Source organism: Babylonia areolata, chromosome 7 (assembly GCF_041734735.1).
Source record: "Babylonia areolata isolate BAREFJ2019XMU chromosome 7, ASM4173473v1, whole genome shotgun sequence".
NCBI lineage: Eukaryota > Metazoa > Mollusca > Gastropoda > Neogastropoda > Buccinidae > Babylonia > Babylonia areolata.
In genome coordinates, this window is record NC_134882.1 from 3,610,430 (window position 1) to 3,632,833 (window position 22,404).

The 22,404-nt window shown below is 38.7% G+C and overlaps 1 protein-coding gene across 1 annotated transcript in view; it reads right to left on the reverse strand.

Moving 5' to 3' along the window:
* LOC143283659 (apoptosis-inducing factor 1, mitochondrial-like) overlaps positions 1 to 22,404 on the reverse strand; it is a 40,801-nt gene that overhangs the window by 9,442 nt on the left and 8,955 nt on the right. The window contains exons 5-12 of the mRNA XM_076589875.1: positions 21,660 to 21,790; positions 20,677 to 20,767; positions 20,202 to 20,286; positions 17,270 to 17,346; positions 9,643 to 9,751; positions 8,473 to 8,517; positions 7,905 to 7,967; positions 6,105 to 6,193 (exon numbers count right to left, since the gene is read on the reverse strand). Of these exons, the coding sequence (XP_076445990.1) occupies positions 6,105 to 6,193; positions 7,905 to 7,967; positions 8,473 to 8,517; positions 9,643 to 9,751; positions 17,270 to 17,346; positions 20,202 to 20,286; positions 20,677 to 20,767; positions 21,660 to 21,790 (690 nt within the window). The remainder of the gene's footprint in view (positions 1 to 6,104; positions 6,194 to 7,904; positions 7,968 to 8,472; positions 8,518 to 9,642; positions 9,752 to 17,269; positions 17,347 to 20,201; positions 20,287 to 20,676; positions 20,768 to 21,659; positions 21,791 to 22,404) is intronic.

The following is a 22,404-nucleotide window of genomic DNA, read 5'->3' on the forward strand; positions in this document are numbered from 1 at the left end:
AAGTTTGACTGCCTACAAGGGGGGAGGGGGGGGGGGGGGGTGAAAATGGTTGTACCAGGCATGAGATTGGGAAATTGTGACTGAGTCTGAAAGGTGGGGGCCTGGGGGTCTGGGGGCGAAGCCCCTGAAGTTGAAGGTTTTTCTCAATGTCAAACAATAAAATCTGCACTTGCAGGCCACCAATGCTGCCGAGGTATTCTAGGTCGGTCCGCGGCCACGGTGGCTGTGGTTAACAGCGTAGTCCAGACCCATAATTTGACCATTTTCAACTCGCTCGTTTCACTACGAAGCTTAATTAAATGACACCAATCTTATACTGGAATAAAGTTCATTCTTTCATCTATCTTCCTGTGGTATTTGTTTTTATCATTCGAGTCAAACTGGTATGTGCCGGGCGTTCAAACACAAAGGGTGTCGCGTCGATTTTTACTGAGGTGACAGACTCCGCCGTGCTTGCCGCGCGAGCAGAATAACATGTGTGTCACTCGATCGTTTCACGCTGCATTGTTTGGCCATGTATAAATTTAGAAACTATGTCACTGGCAAGCCAGGATTCTCAAGTTTTGATTGGCTAGAAATTTGTTGGGGTTTTCACAGAAAGTAGATCTGAAAGTCGCAGCGAAAGTGTGAGACTGATGTTTGCGACCCTATAACATACGAACCAGTGTTTCAAATCACGAGCAAATTTCAAGAAAAGAAAGTTTAAACTATGCACTTTCAAGTGCAATTCATGGCTTTTCTATAAAGAAAGAGTCTCGAACGCGCTTTGGAAGAAAAACGAGTGACCGATTTCGGATCCCGCAACGCTGCTCGACCATGGCGGCGATCGAAGCCGTCTGCTCGTCATCATCGTTTGAAGAATGGAAAACACGCTAACTTACAGGTTTGTAAGCAAATTTTTTTTCAATATGTTTATTTTGAAAATAAATCTAAATCATATTTTTTTATATTTTTGTGGGTTTGGATGAATCCTAACAACTTTGCTTCAGCAGTGTTGATGTGTAACTGGGAACAGTAACGCTTCGTCAGTCACGTGATTTTTTTTAGCACAATTATGATCTTTTATTCAAAAATTTACCGCGATCGACAGCTGTATCTAGAAGATTATTCAGTATTTTTTTGTTTTACAAGGGTTTTGAGTTAGTGAGAGCGGATTGATGGTTTAATATTGTGACCGACGTCGGACAGCATGGGAACACGTGTATCTTTCCACTTCTGTTCTGATCATCAAACGCCAAGACATTTTCACGCGTCTGTGTGTGTGTGTGTGTGTGTGTGTGTGTGTGCGTGCGCATTAGTATGTATCTTATATACTAAGAGTGTATGCACAGAGTTAGTGTCTGTTGAACTGATGTAGCATGCATACATGAGGTTGCCTGAGTATGGATTAGTTATTGTGTGTGTGTGTGTGTGTGTGTGTGTGTGTGTGTAAATGATGTAAAGAATAAATAACTTATATGATTAGTAAACATGAAATAAGTTTAAGATATGTTGTTACATAAAACTTACATCAATTTAAGTGAAACCATTACAGTGGAGTAGTAATGAAATTAGTAGATCATGTATCAGTGCACATTCATCACACACTCATGCACACACACATATAAATGATATATATGCAAAAGCATCTATGAAATGAAAAAAAAAAAGTATTTTAAAGCATTAGAGCTGTCTCAAATTTCATGACTGTGTATTTCAGATGATGATCAGTATAAAGCCTTAAGTGTGACTGTTGCACACAGTGGACGAGGAAGACCACCATCAGCACCCAAGGTTCCATCCAACAACAAACTCTTGATGCAGTTAAATATGTTAAGCATCAAGAAAACAAAACCTGGGGGGAAATGGAACATTTTCTACACAAATTGTTCCCAGAGTGTACCTTTCCACGTGTGGTGTCAATAGTTAAGGAATTCAGCAAGTGTGAAACGATCAGTGGTGCTGAATGTTTTTTTACAAGAAAGGAAAGATTCATGCATCTTCCCTGGCCCCTCCTGTCAGAAGTTTGGAATTACATGTGCAGATCTTTTGAAAGGAACTGTAGAGGACTGTGAGGCTTTACTCAGTTGTCCTATTGGTCTTGTGTCTGAAGTATGTCACTTAGCTAGGATATTGAGGATAAAGGATGCAACATTGCATAAATGACACCTGGTCAGAGATTTGCCACCAACCCAACAGCTCAAATTAAAACTGGGGAGGCTCAGAGCAGATGAGGCTCGCCTGCGTAAAAACAGAAGTAAACCAGGGGGAGAGAGTGCACTTCAAGATTTTTTAGAACTTCCTTTTGAAAGTGCAGAGGTCATCAGAGACAGCAGGAAGAAGCAAAAAACTGTCAAACAGCTACCTCCTACTTCAGACCCAGAGCCAGCATGCAGCAAAGAAAAAAATGAGGACATTATCACACAGGAACTAAGAACAACGACAGAGGAGGTGTCATTTCTTAAAGCAAAACTGAGTGAAAAAGAAAGGGAACTGCAAATCAAGGATGCTGAAATGACTGGACTTCTGTTATGTCAAATATGCACATTTACAATTACTCTGGTGATATCTGACAGCATAGTATCATCATGATCGTAAAAAACTTGCTCATTTGTTACTAAAAACCATATACTTTGTGACTGTTTCATTGTTATTTGCATTTCTGATAGCATTAAGTCTTCCAAAAAACTGTATTCTACATGCTTTTCTGAACATGCACATATCTGAAATGTTTTTGTAGCATGAAAACTTTCTGAGATATCAGCATTATAAGTCAGCATGTTATCACTGTAAAATCAGGCCATTCGACACTTGACAAAACTGAATATTTTGCTATTTTGAAGGCACTGTCTCTCTCTAAGCATGTTCTTGAGTAGGCCAGAAAAAATTCAGCATAAACTAGGTATTGGTGGAACCAAGTACAGCAAAGAACAATGTGGTAAGTCTTCATCTTAAAATTTTATGACAGTCTAAAAATAGCAATTTGTTAAATCTGTCAAAACGCGTCATTTTTGCACATTTTTAGACGCCGTTTTCTTAAAAACTACTGGGTATAATGCAATGAAAATTTGCATGTGAACTTAGTTTTTTATGTTCTTTCCAATGGTGTAATTAGTTTTTAGATATGTTGAATTTCAAAATTTAAGTGGTCCTACCTAGGTATTCCAACCCACAGAAGACAAAAAATCAGTCCAATTCTTCCTAAACTGAAGTGTTTTTGCTTCCAAACCTGTAAAGTCAGCCTTGGGGGCATGATTTTCAAAATCGTGTCTCGTGTGTGTGTGTGTGGGGGGGGGCGGGGGGGGGGGGTTCAATGCAACTCTCTGTGTGTATGTGAGAAAGAGAGACAGACAGACAGACAAAGAGATTGAGAATCAGGGTCGGGCGGGACATGGGAGGAAGAGTTCAAGTTCACATATGTGCACTGCTTTAAATACAACTCTTTCTGTGTTAAACTCTTTGTGCGAGTGAGTGAGTGAGTGTGTGTATCTGTGTGCGTGTGTGACCAATATAACTGACCATCTGGTCTCTTCAGCTGTAGTCTCTGTTCCACTGACATGCATGTGTGTTGGTTGAGGAAAGAAACGGGGAAGTGGAATGACTGGAGGGAGGGGTGGGTCCGTGACTGGTTTTATCACTTTCAGCAGTCAAGGATTTTCAGCTAGAGCTCTGGTCAGTGTCTTGGCTCAATGCCAAAATTGCCAGTCATTGACTCCCCCCTCCTCCCCCCTCAGCACTGGTAGGAGACTCAAGAGAGAGGGGAGGGGTACCTCAGCAAATCATGAAAGTGAAGTCTGCAGGAGGGGGGCGAGGGTTTGGGGAGTTACTTTTTTCTCTCTAAAATCAACTGCTTTTCCGCTGAAAATAGTGAATCTGCTGAGTTCCCCAGCATAGACTCTGTGTGTGTGTGTGTGTTCAGGGGAGAAAGAGAGAGAGAGAGACAGCAAGTGAGCGTGAGTGTGCACACACATGTATATGTGTGTTTCAATTCAACTGTGTGCAAACAAGAGAGAGAGAGAGAGAGGGAGGCAGACAGAAAGAAAGGGGAGATGGTAGGAGGAAAGAATGCAAGTTGTATTTGTGCATGTGTATGCACTGCTTTCAAATTCAATAGATCTCTTTCTCGGCGTGTGTGTGTGTGTGTGTTTTCAATACAACTCTGTGTGTATATACAAGAAAGAGAGAGAGACAGAAAGAGGGAGAGAGGGACAAAGAGAGAGAGGGGGGGGAGGTGGGAGGAAAAGTGCAAGTTTGTATGTGTGCATATATGTGCATAGCTTTAAATACAATTCTCTGTGCGTGTGTGTGTGTGTGTGTGTGTGTGTGTGTTTTCAATATCCATGTGTGTGTGCTTGAAAGAGAGTGTGTGTGTGAGAGTGTGCACGCGCATGTGCATATATTTAAGCTCTGTGTGATTGTGTGAGTGCTCATGATATTATGTGTGCACATGTGCAAGTGTGAAGGATAGAGAGATAAAATAAAAAACAGAGTATGTGTATGTGTGAATGCATTCATGTGGGTTTTTTTTTCGTGTGTACTCGCGCACATGCACGCAGGCATTCTTCTTCTTCTTCGTTCGTGGGCTTTAACTCCCACGTTCACTCGTATATACGCGAGTGGGCTTTGTACGAGTATGACCGTTTTTACCCTGCTATGTAGGCAGCCATACTCCGCTTTCAGGGGTGTGCATGCTGGGTATGTTCTTGTTTCCATAACCCACTGAACGCTGACATGGATTACAGGATCTTTAACGTGCGTATTTGATCTTATGCTTCCGTATACACACGAAGGGGGTTCAGGCACTAGCAGGTCTGCACATATGTTGACCTGGGAGATCATAAAAATCTCCACCCTTAACCCACCAAGCGCCGTCACCGTGATTTGAACCCGGGACCCTCAGATCGAAAGTCCAACGCTTTAACCATTCGGCTATGGCGCCCGCAGGCATTCAATTCAGCTCTGTGTCTGTGCGTGCGTGTGTAACTTTGGTAATCTGGGGCTATAGGTCTCAAATCTAAATACACTGACTCTTGCCATGAATTGTCTGTACAGAAGCATGGGCTGTGAGTCACTGTGTCACTGAAGTCAATAAGTTGCTACAAAGTATCTGTTTCAATGGCAACAATGTCACTTGTACATACAGTGGCAAAGGCTGGCAGCTTTTGCTAAATGAACAGAGGGACAAGCAGATGTACCAAGGGCCCTTGTGGCTTGACAGGGATGGAGATCGGCCCTTGTGGCTTGACAGGGATGGAGATCGCAGGCACTGGTGTATCTGTGCGTGCGTGCAAGTTTGTGTGTGTGTGTGTGTGTGTGTGTGTGTGTGTGTGTGTGTGTGTGTGAGTGTGATCGACCACATGTGTGTGCATGTGTGCGTGTGCGTGCTTTTCACAGTGATATCAATGCGTGCCAAGTAGGGATCGCCTTTCGTCATCTGCATTTTGAGAACTTCAATCGACATTAGGAAACTTTCGGACTTCGATTTTGGTGCTCTGACAAGTCAATGACGATATAGAACAGCCCATCGGCTTTTTCTTTCTTTCTTTTTTTCTTCTAGAAAACAGATGCTCCATTTTTAATGCAAATGGGAAAACAGATTTCCGTGCCTAGACTGAAGAGTTGCACCCATACAATCTGACACCAACTGCACTTGGCCTTGCCCGCGGTGTCAATTTTGTGAATGGCGTCACCCGTACCCGTAAAGTTTTTTTGTTTTTATTCTTCACTTCTGTTTTCACGATCTCATCTTGCCAGACCTAGTTCCACTTATTATTCACTGTTTTATCGATCTCTTCTGCAAAAATCTTCTAATCCTTTGTGAGTTTTCTCATTCTGTCAATGACTGAAGACGATCGACGAAATCAGGTATCTTTGCAAGTCGTGAAGCCCGCGAGCAAGTTTTGTATACAAGAGAACATTGGGGTCACGGCTCACAAAGAAAACATAGTCTATGATGACGGCTGACCTTCCAAATTGAAGAACTGAAGAAAGAAGATGATGATGGTTCCCTTTCAAAAGTGATAGAGGATCTGCCAAGTTTATGGTGGCATCTAGACAATTCAGCTGAACACTGTTCAGAACAGGAAATATGAGCAAAACCAGGGTACTGTCTCTGAAATACTAACCTGTGAATCATCACTCAAGGACAGTATGACTTTGCCATCTTTGACTGTTGCTGCTGTCACACTCTTGTTGGCCAACACTTCCACACCCTCTGCAACATCACAATTATAGCTTGTGTTTCTTACATGTTCATACACTGCAACATTTATAGCACATACTAAAGGTTTGTTATCACTAGTAATGGTGCAGTTAAAAGGCTGTGACTGCACAGAACTGCAATAGAAAAGACATTTCCAGTGTACATTTTTTTCTCTTTTAAAACTGAACTTCTTAAAGGAACACTGCTCACAATGCACAGCTCTCTACAGTTCTACATTTCGAAACTTGTGAATGATATGGGTCAGCAATTGTGTCACTGGAGAAAATTACTTCTTTTTCATATATGCATTTTAAGCATACAAATAATAGTCTTTGCATTCTCCTCTGAAGTTAAAGTAAATTGCTTTCCCAACAGTTTTCTTTAATGTAAAGATAAAAATTAGTAATAAGATAAATAAAAAATAATAAACCAATACAAAGAGAAAATATTCTTAAAAAAAAATATTCTCTAAGGGAATTGAAAAATTTTTACTAAAGAGTTTATCACATAAACTTATAAGTTCTCTGAATGGATGGAAAGCTACACAAAAACAGTTTGTCAACAATACTGGAATAGATACAACTGACATCACTAATGATCTGAACATGCCCAATGCATTGAGGATAATCATCATGTGAACAAAAGTGTCAAAATATTAAACTTACTTTCTGCACTGCATAACTCCAAGTAAAATTGCTGCTAAAAAAAGGTAAGATAAACTGATCACTGATATTTCTTGGAACACAGTTTTTCAAGAACAAAAACAGCACAAGAAGAGATGTCAAACTGAAATGTGTGTTAATAAGAACAGTACACAGAATCACTGCTGCTGAAGTTGTTTTGAATGCCGTGTGTGTAATTAAAAACAAATGCGTGTGAGGTAATAATGCAAGAGATGAAACTGAACATTTTTTTATGGTATTGTACTCATACAAAATGCTTATGGTTAGCTCCAGATAAGCTGTCAATGAAATATGCAACATCTCATGTCCACATCACATGTATCATTGAAATTTTGGGAATTCATGGATGTGTTAAAATTGATGACATATTTGATTTTATAAAAACATTTGCAAACTTGTATATCTGCAAATGTAAGATGAAAGTTCATCCACTAAATCCATTCCCAAAAGCAACCATGTGATCCAAAATCAAATTACACAATGTGTCCAAATTTAGAGTGAAATGCAACTACAATAATCAAGTGTTCTTAGATATAGAATGATTACACAGGTTTCTTATACAGTAGAGTATGATATAATGATCTATCCACCATGTCAATCTGATTGCATTGTATTGTTATCAAACTTGTCTATTGTATTTTGACTATTCCTACTTATTTTGTCTGTTTTATTTGTCTGTTGTTTTCTTTCCTATTTATCTTTTCTCTGAACTTTCTTCAAATGAATCAAAGTATTCTCTTACATGCCAAACTGACAGCCATATATCAGATTTACCATTTCAAAGGCTTAGAAACAAACATGCAATCATACACTTGCATCATGTGATTTCCTTTCCTTCTTTCCGACCACCAACTATGCACACAAAAGTATTGTAGAGATGAAGCTGATGATCCAATACAAAATGAACAGACAATAATGATGTAGTCCCACAAAGAACACGTACCTAAAGTATCCCTGAGACATACAGAGGAATTATTGTTATGCAAAAACACACTTGTCACATTCAAATACATCTTTTATCAAAACAGCCACAGCCTTACCCTCTTGCACTTTCTTGGTGGTCCATTTACAGAGGTACTCTGGCAAAACTCGCCCCATGTTGCCTGCATAAACACAAATTAAATGTGAACTACATTTTGTCTATGTCTGCAGATATGTGATTAAAGCAATGAGTGTGACACTGCATTTGTGTTTGTGATGTGTGGTGAGCATTTTAATACATTTTCAATGAATAACTTATAATTACCTTTCACTAAACACTATCAAATGTAAGGTATAATAGTCTTTTAAAAACAAGTCGTGATAAGATAACACTAGGATAAAAGAACATAATTTGTACACTTGTATTGATAAGCATGAAAACAAGAACAGGCGGAACATTTTATGGTCAGATCAAATGCCAAGGAGTACTGTTAATGTTATTTGTATATGAAGGAGTACTGTAAATGTTAGTTGTACATAAATAATTTACTGTTATCAAACAACACTGTAGGAAAAACATGGATTTATATACCAAATTCACACTTAATATAAATATTTGAATACCTGAGTCAAATCAATAAGGTTCTACTAAACAGACTGAACTGATTAAATAGTTGGGGCATATACCTGCTTCTGGGAAGATCTGGTACACTGTCATGCCATTACTTTTGGCTGAAACCCAAACAAACATGATTGCAATGACACACAACAGAGAAAGATGTTCTGAGAAAACATCAACATTGAACATTCCATGTAGGCTTTGTGAAATGAAAATGCAAATAAAATTGCACAATCTCTTCCAAACTATTAAGCAGAAAGCTGATCTTTTATTTCTTTTTTTTTTTCTTTTTTTTTTTCTTTTTTTTTAACATCTCTCCATTACTGGTGCAAGAACTTCTTCACAAACATCCTTTCAAATCCAGATTACTGACACCCTTACATCATATCCTTCACTCTCTGCATGCACTTGGGTATAAACACACTCACACCAGCTATTCACATTTTTCTGTTATCATACCCTGGATAGTTACAAAATCAAAACTAAATGTCGATCCTGCACAGTACTGTATACACCAAAATGGAGAGGTACAAGGTCAATCCCTTTTGACTTCTTTTGTCACAAATGTTTTTTCCATCATCTTCTGAGACGCACAACAAAAGATCAACAACATTTAACACCTGTATATTTTTGTTTTCTCACTTTTGTGGGTATCAGCTGCTACATTCACCCTTATCTTCAAGTGAACTTTCACATAGCTCAACATTTTTACCCTGCCATACATGCAAACTTTCTCAGTCTTTGATGGTAATCATATCGAATATGCTAGTATTTCCACAAACCATCAAACACTGATATGGATTACAGAATCTTAAAAATGCATACTTGAAGCCTGAATGCACCAGCAGATAATAAATGAGGGGATCAACAGTATCGTCTGTATAGTGTATCTAATTTTTGTATTTCTGATCAAAACATCAAATATGTCCCAATTTTCAATTCCTAAGTCATAAAACAGAAAACCAATAACATCAAGATAAATAGCATAAAATATACACCCTGTACTACTGTATGTGTTCAACAAATGACCTCCCATAAACACAACACATACATACACAATATATAAATAAAGCATACCATGCACAATTGTCTGTATTTAATAATGATCTCCCACAAACACTGCACACATATACACAATATATAAATGAAAATATATACTATACACTACTGTATGTCTTCAACAAATGATCTCTCACACACACACACACACACACCATAATGTTGTTCTAAGCACAGACCTTTCTTGGCCAATGCACAAGCCAGCTCGCTGCCCAGAAAGCCCCCACCAAGCACAGCCACTGCCTTGCACTTGTCAGTTGCTGCATCCAGCTTCTGGAAGTCATTGATCTGTAACCCACAAACAATGAGTTAAGGCAGTAACTGATCTGTAAGTGTAACCCACAAACAATGAGTTAAGGCAGTAACTGATCTGTAAGTGTAACCCACAAACAATGAGGTAAGGCAGTAACTGACCTGTAGGTGTAACCCACAAACAATGAGGCAAGGCAGTAACTGATCTGTAGGTGTAACCCACAAACAATGAGGCAAGGCAGTAACTGATCTGTAGGTGTAACCCACAAACAATGAGGCAAGGCAGTAACTGATCTGTAGGTGTAACCCACAAACAATGAGGCAAGGCAGTAACTGATCTGTAGGTGTAACCCACAAACAATGAGGCAAGGCAGTAACTGATCTGTAAGTGTAACCCACAAACAATGAGGCAAGGCAGTAACTGATCTGTAAGTGTAACCCACAAACAATGAGGCAAGGCAGTAACTGATCTGTAAGTGTAACCCACAAACAATGAGTTAAGGCAGTAACTGATCTGTAAGTGTAACCCACAAACAATGAGTTAAGGCAGTAACTGATCTGTAAGTGTAACCCACAAACAATGAGGTAAGGCAGTAACTGATCTGTAAGTGTAACCCACAAACAATGAGGCAAGGCAGTAACTGATCTGTAAGTGTAACCCACAAACAATGAGGCAAGGCAGTAACTGATCTGTAAGTGTAACCCACAAACAATGAGGCAAGGCAGTAACTGATCTGTAAGTGTAACCCACAAACAATGAGGTAAGGCAGTAACTGATCTGTAAGTGTAACCCACAAACAGCAATTGGGTGAGGCAAAGACCAGTCAACAGTCATCAATTAACTGTAGAAATAATGAACATCATCTTCAGACATAAACAAGTAATATAAACTTCCAAGTTTTCCAAATAAGAGCAAAGTAAACAAATAAACAGTACAGTCATTATACATACTTCAAAGATAGACACAACTCTAAGCCAGAGATGTTTAGCTACAACACAAGAACTTGTATGCAAGTAAAGAAAGTGAAAGGGAAATGAATCCTAAAAATTTCCCCCCCAAAACAACATTCTGTTATTATATTTTTCATTTGAAATTTACTTACTCTACTTTTAGGTACTCCAAACTGAGTTTTCAAATTTCAGATACACATAAACTGTTTACATCACTTATAGACCTTTTCATCCTGAATCCATTGGTGCAAATTTTATCAACATATGTTAAACGGTTCCGGAGATATGAATTTTTAAACATTTTATTTTTTGGCAAAAAATTAGCGCCAAATAAAAATGAAATGAAACAAGAGAGTCAAGGCCTTCAAGACTCACTTGTAATACACTTTTTTAAAAATCTAATCGTTTAAATGTGTTCTGTATCTGTTGTTATAAAGCTTCGGGTTAAAAAAAAAAAAGACAAGAGAGGCAAAGCCTTCAAGACTCACTTGTGATACACTTAAAAAAAAAATCCAAGCTTTTTATGCATTGAGTATAATGCATTTACTGTTATATTTATATTTTTTGTATTCTCTAAACTTGGCACTTTGATCTGATATTCGACCCGACAAAAGATCTGTCATTATTATCATTTTTTGTTCAAACAGGAACTTCTTTTGCTAAGCATGGAAGTTTTGTTTATTACAAACGTTTTGGCGCAGACAGTAAAATAAGGGAAATTACTCTGTAATTAATGCTAGGGGATTAATTTGCTTTAAACTGATCTTTCTCATCTTAAACATTACATTTTGAAATCATACTCAATACATAAAAAGCTTGGATTTTTTTTTTTTTAAGTGCATCACAAGTGAGTCTTGAAGGCCTTGCCTCTCTTGTTTCAAAATGTAAATGCAGTTTGCATATAATTAGGCTTCATTTTTTTTGTTTTTTGTGCCCATCCCAGACGTGCAATATTGTTTTAAACAAGATGACTAAAAAGAACTGAATTTTTCCTATTTTTATGCCTTATTTGGTGTCAACTGACAAAGTATTTGCAGAGAAAATGTCAATGTTAAAGCTTACCACGGACACACAGACACACACACACACACAGACAACTGAACACCGGGTTAAAACATAGACTCACTTTGTTTACACAAGTGAGTCAAAAAGAAAAGAAAAAAGAAAAAAAAAAGTCCTGACGGCAGATTGGAACCCCGAGTTTTCGGGTGAGAAGAAACTGTCTTACCCATTACACTATCGTTGCTCCTTTACTGATGTTCTAAAATTTAACATTTAAACATGTTTTTTTAAGGGCGATAATCGATTGTGGTATTCCCAGTGAGAACGCTGTTTAAATCATATTATTCTGGTTTATCTTGGACATTCAAAAAATCTTTCAGGGCAATCAAAAATTCTTTTTAAGTCCGCGGTAAAGGAGACGTGGCTATAGTTGCAATCACACTGCAACAATTAGCTGTTTTCTCTGGATCTAGACAGAGGTATAAGTTTAGTTACACCCGCCGGGAATGTAGTACGACACGGTCGATTCAATTTCTCTTTTATGTTTATTCTAGTTTTATAGTTTTAAAGTTGATGTGAAAATTGAGTATTTTGTTAAACTAATAACATGTAGAGCCAAGTACAAGTACTTCCTAAACATCGTATGAAGTGAAAAGGACTTCATTTTGAGAAAAGTCAAGACTGGAAATTTTTATGTTTCATCAAGGGTATAAACTTTCATGGTTTATTATTTTTAATGTGAATCCTGACTGATTTTGTTGATATTTTTATGGCCGTTTCAGTGTTTGGGGCATAATCCAGTAAGTGATGAGGCGTTCACAAATCTTTCTCAGAATAAATATTTAACGGTCTCCTTCTCCAACTTTCCATTACATGTTATTGTGTATTGTTGATTGAACAGGCAGGTCAACAACTTGAACTTGAAGAAAATGGCGTCCTTCGTTCACAAGGAATATGAGCACACGCTTTGAATATGTATAAATATGTGTACGCAATTGATTTTTGCCCATGACCTTCAGGGCTCAGCCAATAGATCTATAAAGTCCACTCGTAGTATTGATTTTAGTATTTTCCAAAAAAGACCACTTGGGCGAATGAACATAGTATAAGCCCTGTACACTGAGAGTAAAACACACAAGCTTTTTTATGTATTGAGATTAATTTCAAAATGTAATGTTTAAGATGAGAAAGATTATGTATTGAGATTAATTTCAAAATGTAATGTTTAAGATGAGAAAGATCATTTTAAAGCAAATTAACCCCCCAAGCATTAATTACAGATTAATTACCCTTTCTTACTATCTGCACCAAAGACATGCAAAATAAATATAACTTCCATGCTTAGCAAAACAAGTTCCTGTTTGAACAAAAAATGATAAAAATGACTGCTCTTGTTGTTGTGTCAGAACATCAGATCAAAGTGCCAAGTTTAGAGAATTAAAAAAAAATAAATATAACAGTAAATTCAGTTTGCATATAATTTGGCTTCTTTTTTTAATTTTTTTTTTGCGCCCATCCCAGAGGTGCAATATTGTTTTAAACAAGATGACTGGAAAGAACTGGATTTTTTCTATTTTTTTGCCAAATTTGGTGTCAACTGACAAAGTATTTGCAGAGAAAATGGCAATGTTAAAGTTTACCATGGACACACAGACAACCGAACACCGGGTTAAAACATAGACTCACTTTGTTTGCACAAGTGAGTCAAAAAGGATTTTGAATGCTCCTTACACTTGATTTATATAACGAAGATTACTAAATTTATGTGCAATTAAATTTGATTTTACACTGTTCCCCATAGCATGAGTAATAAGCCTGATTTTTTTCAGATTCAGAAATGAACATATAATGGCTGGCTCATATGGTTAAAATTGGAAAAGTCTTCAATTTCTAACTTCCGCACATGTTACAAACGTCATTTCAGATAATTTGACAGCGTTTTCACAACTTGATATCTCAGCTTCCATTAAGTGGTTTTGGTGTCGTTGGAATCAGAAAAGGGAGATCTATTGTTTGATTTAGCAATCAATGTGCATTTCTCTGAAAATAAAATGTTAAACAATTTATAGCGGCTTTTTGAAAGTTACGCTTCAACCCTAAACAATCATAACAGCAAAAGTTTTGAAAGCTTTTGCAAAATACTGTAGATTAAGTAAACTTTTTTGTGTGTGTAAACTGTTAACAATATGAAATGTTAATCCTGACATTATGGTTCTGATTAAGAACAGGATAGTAACTTTTTAGTTTTCAGTGTCTTCTCCCTTTGCACATCGCAATATCATGTCAACTTGCAAAATCAAAATAAAAATGTTGTAGCCTCAAATTCCTGTTTGGAGGTGTTGAGCTTGCTGTGCAGGAGGGTTATTGTTGGCCCCAGAGTGGCTCTGAGTCCCTTTTGAAGGAAGGGGGCTGGTCTGCAGGACATGGGCAGGGGTCTTGTCCTTCACACTACAAGGACAGGTTGGTGAAGGGCATCAGCTTCAACATCTTGAGGACAGTCCCAGTTTCTTGAGGGCAGATATTTTCTGAGCGCAGGACAATGGAAGTGGGAAGGCTACAACGTACAGTTGATGATTTGATTTCATTCAAAGGCTGCTGCAGATCAAAGTCACTGAGTAAAAATTCATGTCAGTTTGTGCTCCGCGTTTGAATCATTGGCGTTTAATTGCATCATACCGCTCTTGAATATTATCAACTGCAGGCACCACCCAGTATCTGCAAACAGGCACAACTTCAAATCCCACTGGAAGGGAAAAAAAACAAGCTTCAGTATCTGCAACACTGTCCACAGCTGGGAACTTGAAATAGTCTTTTCTGGCACTAGATTGTGAGATACTATACATATGCTAAGTGGGTATCCAACACATCAGGGACCTGGCCAATATAAATGTCTCATTAAAAAAAAGACTGCAATCCACTGTCCTTGAGCAGTAAAGCTGAAGGTTTGGTCTTCACTGCTCTGCTCCTGGTCTTCATTTCCATCAGCAGTGTTTTGTAGTCTCCTTCATTTGGGTTGTGAGTCTTGTGGCTCATCTGAATCAGCTCGCAGACTGTAGAGAAGCTCACACTTCTGCAGATCTCGAGCCTTCTTCATCAATCTGTCCACTACACTGCTCGGTCAACTGGAGTTATAGCTCACATCATGGAAAATGGTATGAAACCAAGTTGCTAGCTGGAAAGAGAAATTTGCACTGATATTGGATAAAGAAATCTGCACTAATATTAGCACGCGTGAGTGTGTGTGTGTGTGTGTGTGTGTGTGTGACTGTGAGAGAGAGAGAAAGAGAGAGTGAGAATGAATTTTTAATTCTCCAGTATGCCCAATTTCAGACAATAAGAGAGAGAGAGAGAGAGAGTGAGAGAGAGAGCATGTTTTCTGTGTGTTTTTCCGTGTACATAAAAAATGTTAACCAGTAAAGAATTTATAATCATATCAACATGTAATGAAAATGGTCCACCTTATTGCTGGCAAAAAGAAAGCTGACCCCCCCCCCCCCCCCCCCCCCCATTACCCCCACCCCAAAAAAACAAAAAAAAACAAACCCCCCCCCCCCCACCCCAGTTAACTCAAAACTAAATATATTTCCTTTGTAAATTGTGTGGAAAGCAGTGTTTCTTTCAACAAAAGGTGGTTACACATTCTGATGACAACTGCCATGAACTCAGGACAATGCACACCCATATTCCTAAAATCTCTCCATATGACGCTTTTTTTGGTGGAGGAAAAAACGGCTGGGTTTTTCTCCTTACTTCTTCCTTGCAGCTATTAGCAGAACAAAAAAGAATGACTTCTTCTATTTAAGTCCACAGCAATGAGGGAGGTCTGGATTAGCATCATGCTGTGGGCGCGGAGTGTGTCTGAAATTCTGTCAATCCACCACTAATGTGGTCTTCCTCTGGCTCTGAAGCCTGAGTGCTTGGTGTTGTAGGCTGGCAGGGCTGGCTGCTTAACTGACATTTTTGTTCGGTGACCAAACCACTTTATGCGTTTGTGCTCTATGTTCTTGTTGATAGGTGTAGCACCAACCACCTTTCTCACATCATTGTTTCTGACCAGGTCCCTTCTGGTTTTGCCAGCTGCTCAACGCAGACATCAGATCTCAAAAATTGTAAGTTTACGCTCCAGAGCTTTGTTCAAGGTCCAGGTCTGGCAGTGATAGATCAGGGTGGGAACAAAGACTGCGTCAATCAGTTTAGCTTTGGTTTCCATCCATAGGTATGCTAGGGCGCTTCAGGAGGGATGCTAGATGATATCTGACTTACAATTTTTGAGACTTTTTTTTTTTTTTTTCCTCAAGGCCTGACTAAGCACGTTGGGTTACGCTGCTGGTCAGGCATCTGCTTGGCAGATGTGGTGTAGCGTATATGGATTTGTCCGAACGCAGTGACGCCTCCTTGAGCTACTGAAACTGAAACTGAAACTGTCCTAGTATACGAAGAACAGTAATGGTGACAGTATGCAACCCTATCTCACCCCAGATTTCACTTGGAACCAGTTGCAAAGTTGAAATTTGCAAATGGCAATATCCACAGACAAAAAAGCAACAACAAAAAACATTTAAAAAAATCAGCACCTTCAGACTGGATTACAAGTCATGGTTGAATAATATGTGCCTAAGTGCCTCTGCAACCAAACTGCATTCCATTGTTTTGTTATACAGTTTAGGTTAACAATACTTGCTCTAAGAGTGTTGTGTTTATATGAAATAAACTTTATTTAGTGTAATAAGTGCTCTACTTGGCTAGTTTACCAGCAGACTATTCTTAGTGTGAGGTGTAGAGCAGTATACTGTCTTTTTGAAAGAAATGAACTAAGCTTAATTTCAAGAGGTACAGAAAGCATTTTGTGTATCTAAACGGACAGTGACTCTTTTTGAACACTTTTTCTCATATAAATGTGTCGTAAACAGTGAACTGGAACATCAACTATACTTTGAAGTACATCAGTTACTACAATACCTGTGACTGTGTGTGCACAGAGGGTTCTGAAGAGACAGATAGACAGACAGACAGACAGTGTTGTGTTGTGTTGCGTAAGTGTGTGTGTGTGTGCGCGCATGCAAATTTCTCTCTCATTTCATCTTTATAATGCTTGATAAATTTGGTTTCACTGTTTTGTTTAGCTTCATATGTACCTTTGAAGAAACTACTATTTTGTTTTCAAGATGTTAGGAAAAGAAATTTAATCAGCATTTAATTGCGATTAAATGTATTCCTTTCAGCATCAAGGTGCTGCTCAACATGTGACTACAAGACTAGTCAACATCATATTACTTCAGAGTTAACTTAAAGTACCTCAGAGAACTTAAAGCAAAACTCTAATAGAGATAAGAAGCTTTACATAATCATATAAAGTAAGTATATAAACTATGCATGCTACAAACTGCCTATGGGTGTGAGCATTTGCTGTACTTTTTCCTTTGTGTTCCAACATTCATATTACTTCAGAACACATCATGTTGTCAGCCAAAGCACCCACCTCCTAAAATGCATCAAACTTCATAAACTATGCTCCCTGATATTACATATAAACACACAGGTCTTCAAAACAAGAAACATACTTTTACCATCATCTCTTTACCTTTCAACTAAAACACTTACATTGCGGAAAAAGTATGTCTTTTTAGCAACATCCGCGCCAGCTTTTTCTAGGACTGGAACATTTTTAGGCCTTCCACCTGACAAACACATCAGTAAAATCTTTGTCACATCTCAAATTACTTGCACACACAACTGCTTATGCCATTTCCTTAATGCAGAGCAACTTAGAACAATAGAAGATAAATAGGTGAAAGTTGTCAAGACATGAAAGTTTCCTATATAACTTAAAATAAATATTTACTGGGAAATGAGAAAGTGTAGAAAGAAGAAAACGTAAGATCGGAGATATAGAGTGATAAAAGAAATGGGAGAAACAAAACAGGGGCCTAAAAATTCATAGCTAACTTGTGATTCCCATCAATTTAAGAAAAACAAAGTGATACTGCAATTCAAAAACGAAATTATAAAATATAATATATATTGGTCCAAATTTTTGCTAACAGTCAGAAATAAGTGTTTGCCGAACAGAAAGCTATGAGGCACATCAATCAACATTTCATTACTTTACAATCACATAACTAAAGTTTCAAGCTTTCCTAAACTGGGCAGTTCTGGTCACATCTGATAAGCATTTTACTAGTATCCAAATGACTTATTCCCATATTGCCCATAATTTCACACTCAGATACTGAACAATTCCACAAACAATGACTCTGAGGCAAGATGACCAGTTGTTAATTGAGATGAAGACCTTTAAATCGTGTTGCCAACTCATTTGTTCGGCATGTTTATTCAATGTTGTTTCTGATTGTTCACTTTCTAAACAGCCAATGTCATTCAGAAGAACTGACTGAAGCATTTCAAATGAATGAAAGAGACTCACTAGCTTTTATGTACTGCCTGTGTGTTACAATGTGTGACAAACATTCTGTGAACACAAAAGCACAGCAAGTATCATACTTCAAAAACACAAATCATTTTGCTTCAGAATAGATCTGTATAAGAGTTTCTGACTGTGAGGAAACTAACAAGGCAAAAGTGGAAAAAGTTGTCACATTTTTCAGTATAACCCTTTTTTTTTTCTTTTTTTTTTTTGCTGCCCCATCACCTGCACCGTTTCAGTGGCATTACTCCCACGCCGCTCATTTACATTCCCCCATACACGACCACACCTGGGTTCATCCATCACAGTTCTAGCATCGGCAGTCCGCAGAGAACCATCGATGTCAGGTCGCCAGAAGGCCACACACCAGAGGAGAGGAAACCCTGCACTGCTCCTGAGTCACTTTCGTGGTGTCCAGTGGTGCCTGTTCTGATTCAACGTACTTAGGACACCACCTACTAAGCCCCTACTAACGACAATAATGCCTTAGTCGCGGAGCCAGACTAAGTGAGTGTCACCCCAGAGTGGAGACCGCCACCATGTCCCCCAAACAACAGCCCCCCACGAATCTGCCGACACCAAAGACATTGACAGGACTCACCCCAAGCACAGAAGTGGAGGGGTATCGAAACTGAGGTCACCATGAGAGCAGGGCATGAAAGGCCACAGACTTTGAGACTGTTTTGTTTATACTGATGATGATGGAGGAGGATGACTATGACGATGACAATGTTGCTATGGAGGTCCATTTTGCTTTGAGACTGCGTGACAAGGTTGTACTCTTCGCTTCCTGTCATAATGATATCCCTGCGCTAACCAGGCCCAAGAGATACAGACACTTGCAGCATTGGTCAGGTAATTAGAGCAACACACCCAAAGACGCATCCTTGAAGTGGATGACACTCAACTGTGTGGTCCCAGTCTCCCCATTTAAGCCCACAACACACTCAACTCCGGGTAGGAGCCGGCCACGGGCCGAAAAACCCACCTCCACTGGGATTCGAACCCACGTCCTCCCAAGCGTCAGTCCGTGATGCTAACCACTTCGCCACGGCGGCTACCCCTATCGGGGCCTTAGGTAGGATTTTTTTTGTTTTTTTTAAAAGGTCTTATATCAATGAAGCAGAAATACAAAGAATTAACTTAATGAAGCAGAAATACTAAGTTAATTCTTCGTATTTCTGCTTCACTGACTTAAGACCATATAAAAAAAAATATTAAAACAATTAACTCACTGCAGACGAAGGGCCTCGACCTCCTGTTTACAACCATTCCAGATGAAGGACCCCAATCGGGGCCTTAGGTAGTTTTGAATTTTTGGAGTGGCACCTGATTTGCATAATGACGTTATAAGCTAAAAATATCTTAAGTAACCTTTCCACTATCTACTGCCACCAATAAATGCAGTGTGTGTTGCTGTGCTCCCGATCAGGAGAATTATTTTCCCAGTGACCTGTTCAAGTGACCAGTGCATGTCAACAATGGTGTCTGACCCACTTTCATCTCAGTTACAGGGCAGACAACAGAACTGAACGAAGGGACCCTATCGTGGCTATTTAACGTTCTGAATTTAATCCATTTCAAACTCTGCGCTATTCTGGATATGTTTACAAATCATCAGTGTGTGCAAATTTCGAACAAAAAATATGGATACTTTCATCATCTCAATATATAATGGTGTAAGAACAGGGGAAGTTTCATATTTTGTCCCCAACTAACTCGTTATGTTACTGATCAGTTTGGAAGTTTTCGGTAAATAAATTGTAACATTTATTTTTTGGCAATTTTATTTCGTACCAATACAAGTGGGTCGGATGTGGGGAAAGTCAGGGATGCTAACTGGCAGTATTAAGTGAATTAAGAAGAAAAAAAAGAGAACAACAACACAAGACTTACAGACTTTTCTATGTCATACTTGTCATCAGATCAGGGAACTGGATCTGGAGTATACAGCCATTACAGGAAACATGCTATATCTACTTTGGCAAGAACAGAGATGAGGAGACAGAATAATTCAGGATCAGATGATTTATCCCACAGAAAAGACAGACAGATGAACAGGAAAGACAGACATGCAGAAAGAGATAGAAGAATATAGCCAATCCTCACCTGTTGCAATGAGCAACTTGTCATAACCAACTTCTGAGCCACTCTCCAACAGTACTTTCTGTCTCAGGGCATCCACCTTCACCACCTGTACGAATGAATAAACTTTGTGTGTATGTGTGTGTGGGTAAGTGTGTGTGTGTGTGTGTGTGTGTGTGTGTGTGTGTGTGTGTGTGTGTGCATACAAAATCCCACAGAGTGATGTTTTGTGTTTGTGAGACACACATAATGTATACATGTCATTTTGTGTTTGTGTGTGTGTGTGTGTGAGTGTGTGTGCGTGCATGTGTCTGTGTCTCTGTGTGTCTGTGTGTATCTGTGTATGTGTGTGACTTGTGTATAGAATATATGTGTATGTGTCATGTGCGTGTGCGCCTGTGCAAAAACAAATTAGTGAAAGGAGAGTAAGGAAGCCAATAAATGCACATGGACACAGTCTCATTGTAAAAATATGCAAACACAGCAAAAGCTAACCAACCTTCTGGTTTTTCATGAGAGCTACTCCTCCATTCTCTTGTTTTTCCATATCTTGTGGTTTGAAGTAAAAGCTTTCAGGCTCAAAGTAAAGACTGCAATAAAGCAAAACAGAGTTTGTGATTAATGTATGCCAGTTATTTCCTGATTCTGCCATTAACAAAAACCAAAAACTTTTCAACTGCATAATTAATGATGTTGATTGCATGTGCACAGTGTCTTTTTTTTTCTTTTTTCTTTTTTTCTTTCTTTTTTTTGTCTTTTTTTACCCAAGTGCACTTGCAGCTTTTGTGGTTTTTTCTTCCAGGTGTTTCCAAAGAAAATGTATTGAAACTGATTTCTTGCTGTTTGATACAGAAGATGATTGATGCTTGGTGGGTACTGGCATTCTACTCTTCAGATTTGTGAGTTCTTTATTATTTCTCCAGGGAAAGAAACTCCCTGCTTGTGAAGGTCTCCTGGCAAAATGTGCAATTAGGTTCATTCAAAAAAAAAAAAAGAAAAAAAAAAAGAGTTTAACATTTATTGTGACATTGTGGCCTTTGCTGTTGTGTGCAGTCACTCTTGGGTATGTTCTCACACTGGTTCAAAGCCTCTTACAGCCACTGGGGCAGTGAATTCATTTCCCTGTGTCTTGGGCTTTACATATCAGGATGCAGGGACAATTCTCTTCTTCCACCATTGTAGCTTTCCCCTAAGAAAGCCAGGTACCAATCACACCTGGAAAGAGGGAGGAAAATCAGAGAGAAGTGCCTTTCCCAAGGACACAATCCCATGCTGAAAAGGGGTCTCAAATCCTGATCACTGTTGACTACTTGATTACAAGTCCAACGCCTAACCAACACTGCCTTGGCACCTCTAGAATGGTGACGGCTGATCCAAAAGTCCCCTAAAAAAAAATGTGAAGTAATTTGTGATGTTAATTTCGTCAATTCCTCCGACATTTTACCTAGGCCATTACCTTTTCAATCAATGCTGCTTTCATACCTTCGTTCTGTGCCATTCCACTGCTTGAATCTGAGCTGTTTGACTGCTGCTTTGTCATCACTGAACCACAGCTCTTTGGACAAGGGCGGACGCATGTAAGGGACCTGGTCCTCATCAGTCAGAATCAATATCTGCCACACAGAGAACCCAGCTCAAAATGGCTGTGCTTAAAGTCAAATCCTACCACTGAGCACATAACGTTCGTACAATCAGCTTGCCATTCACAAAGGATCTACTTCACGAAATATACATAAAAATACAAGTCATATCCACAATAAATACATTCACAAGTCATCAGTCATAAATTACTTGTCAAACAATATCTCCTTTACAAAACTGCATTTTCACACCATTACCTCTGTCCCATGTCAGTCTTTCCTCACAAGTCCAAGTCACAACTTGCGCTTACTTCACATTCTTCAGTGACACTTTTCAAATCATAATTTTACTTGTTGCATTCATCAGCAGTGCGGGGAGAGGAAAGAGAGACAGACATAGTAACAGAGAATCAGAGGTTGAAGGGAAGGATATTGTGAGAGAGAGGAAAGGCAGGGGGAAATTAAAGAGAGAGAAACGTAAAAAAAAAATTTAAAAAAAAAAAAAATTATTTAGGCCACAGCCCCTTTTGAATGGGGATCCAAATTAAAATACAAACTCTATAACAAACACAAATACGAAAAAAAACACAAAAAAACAGGGAGACAGAAAGAGAGAGAGAGAATGAAACAGTGAGAAAGACAGAGAT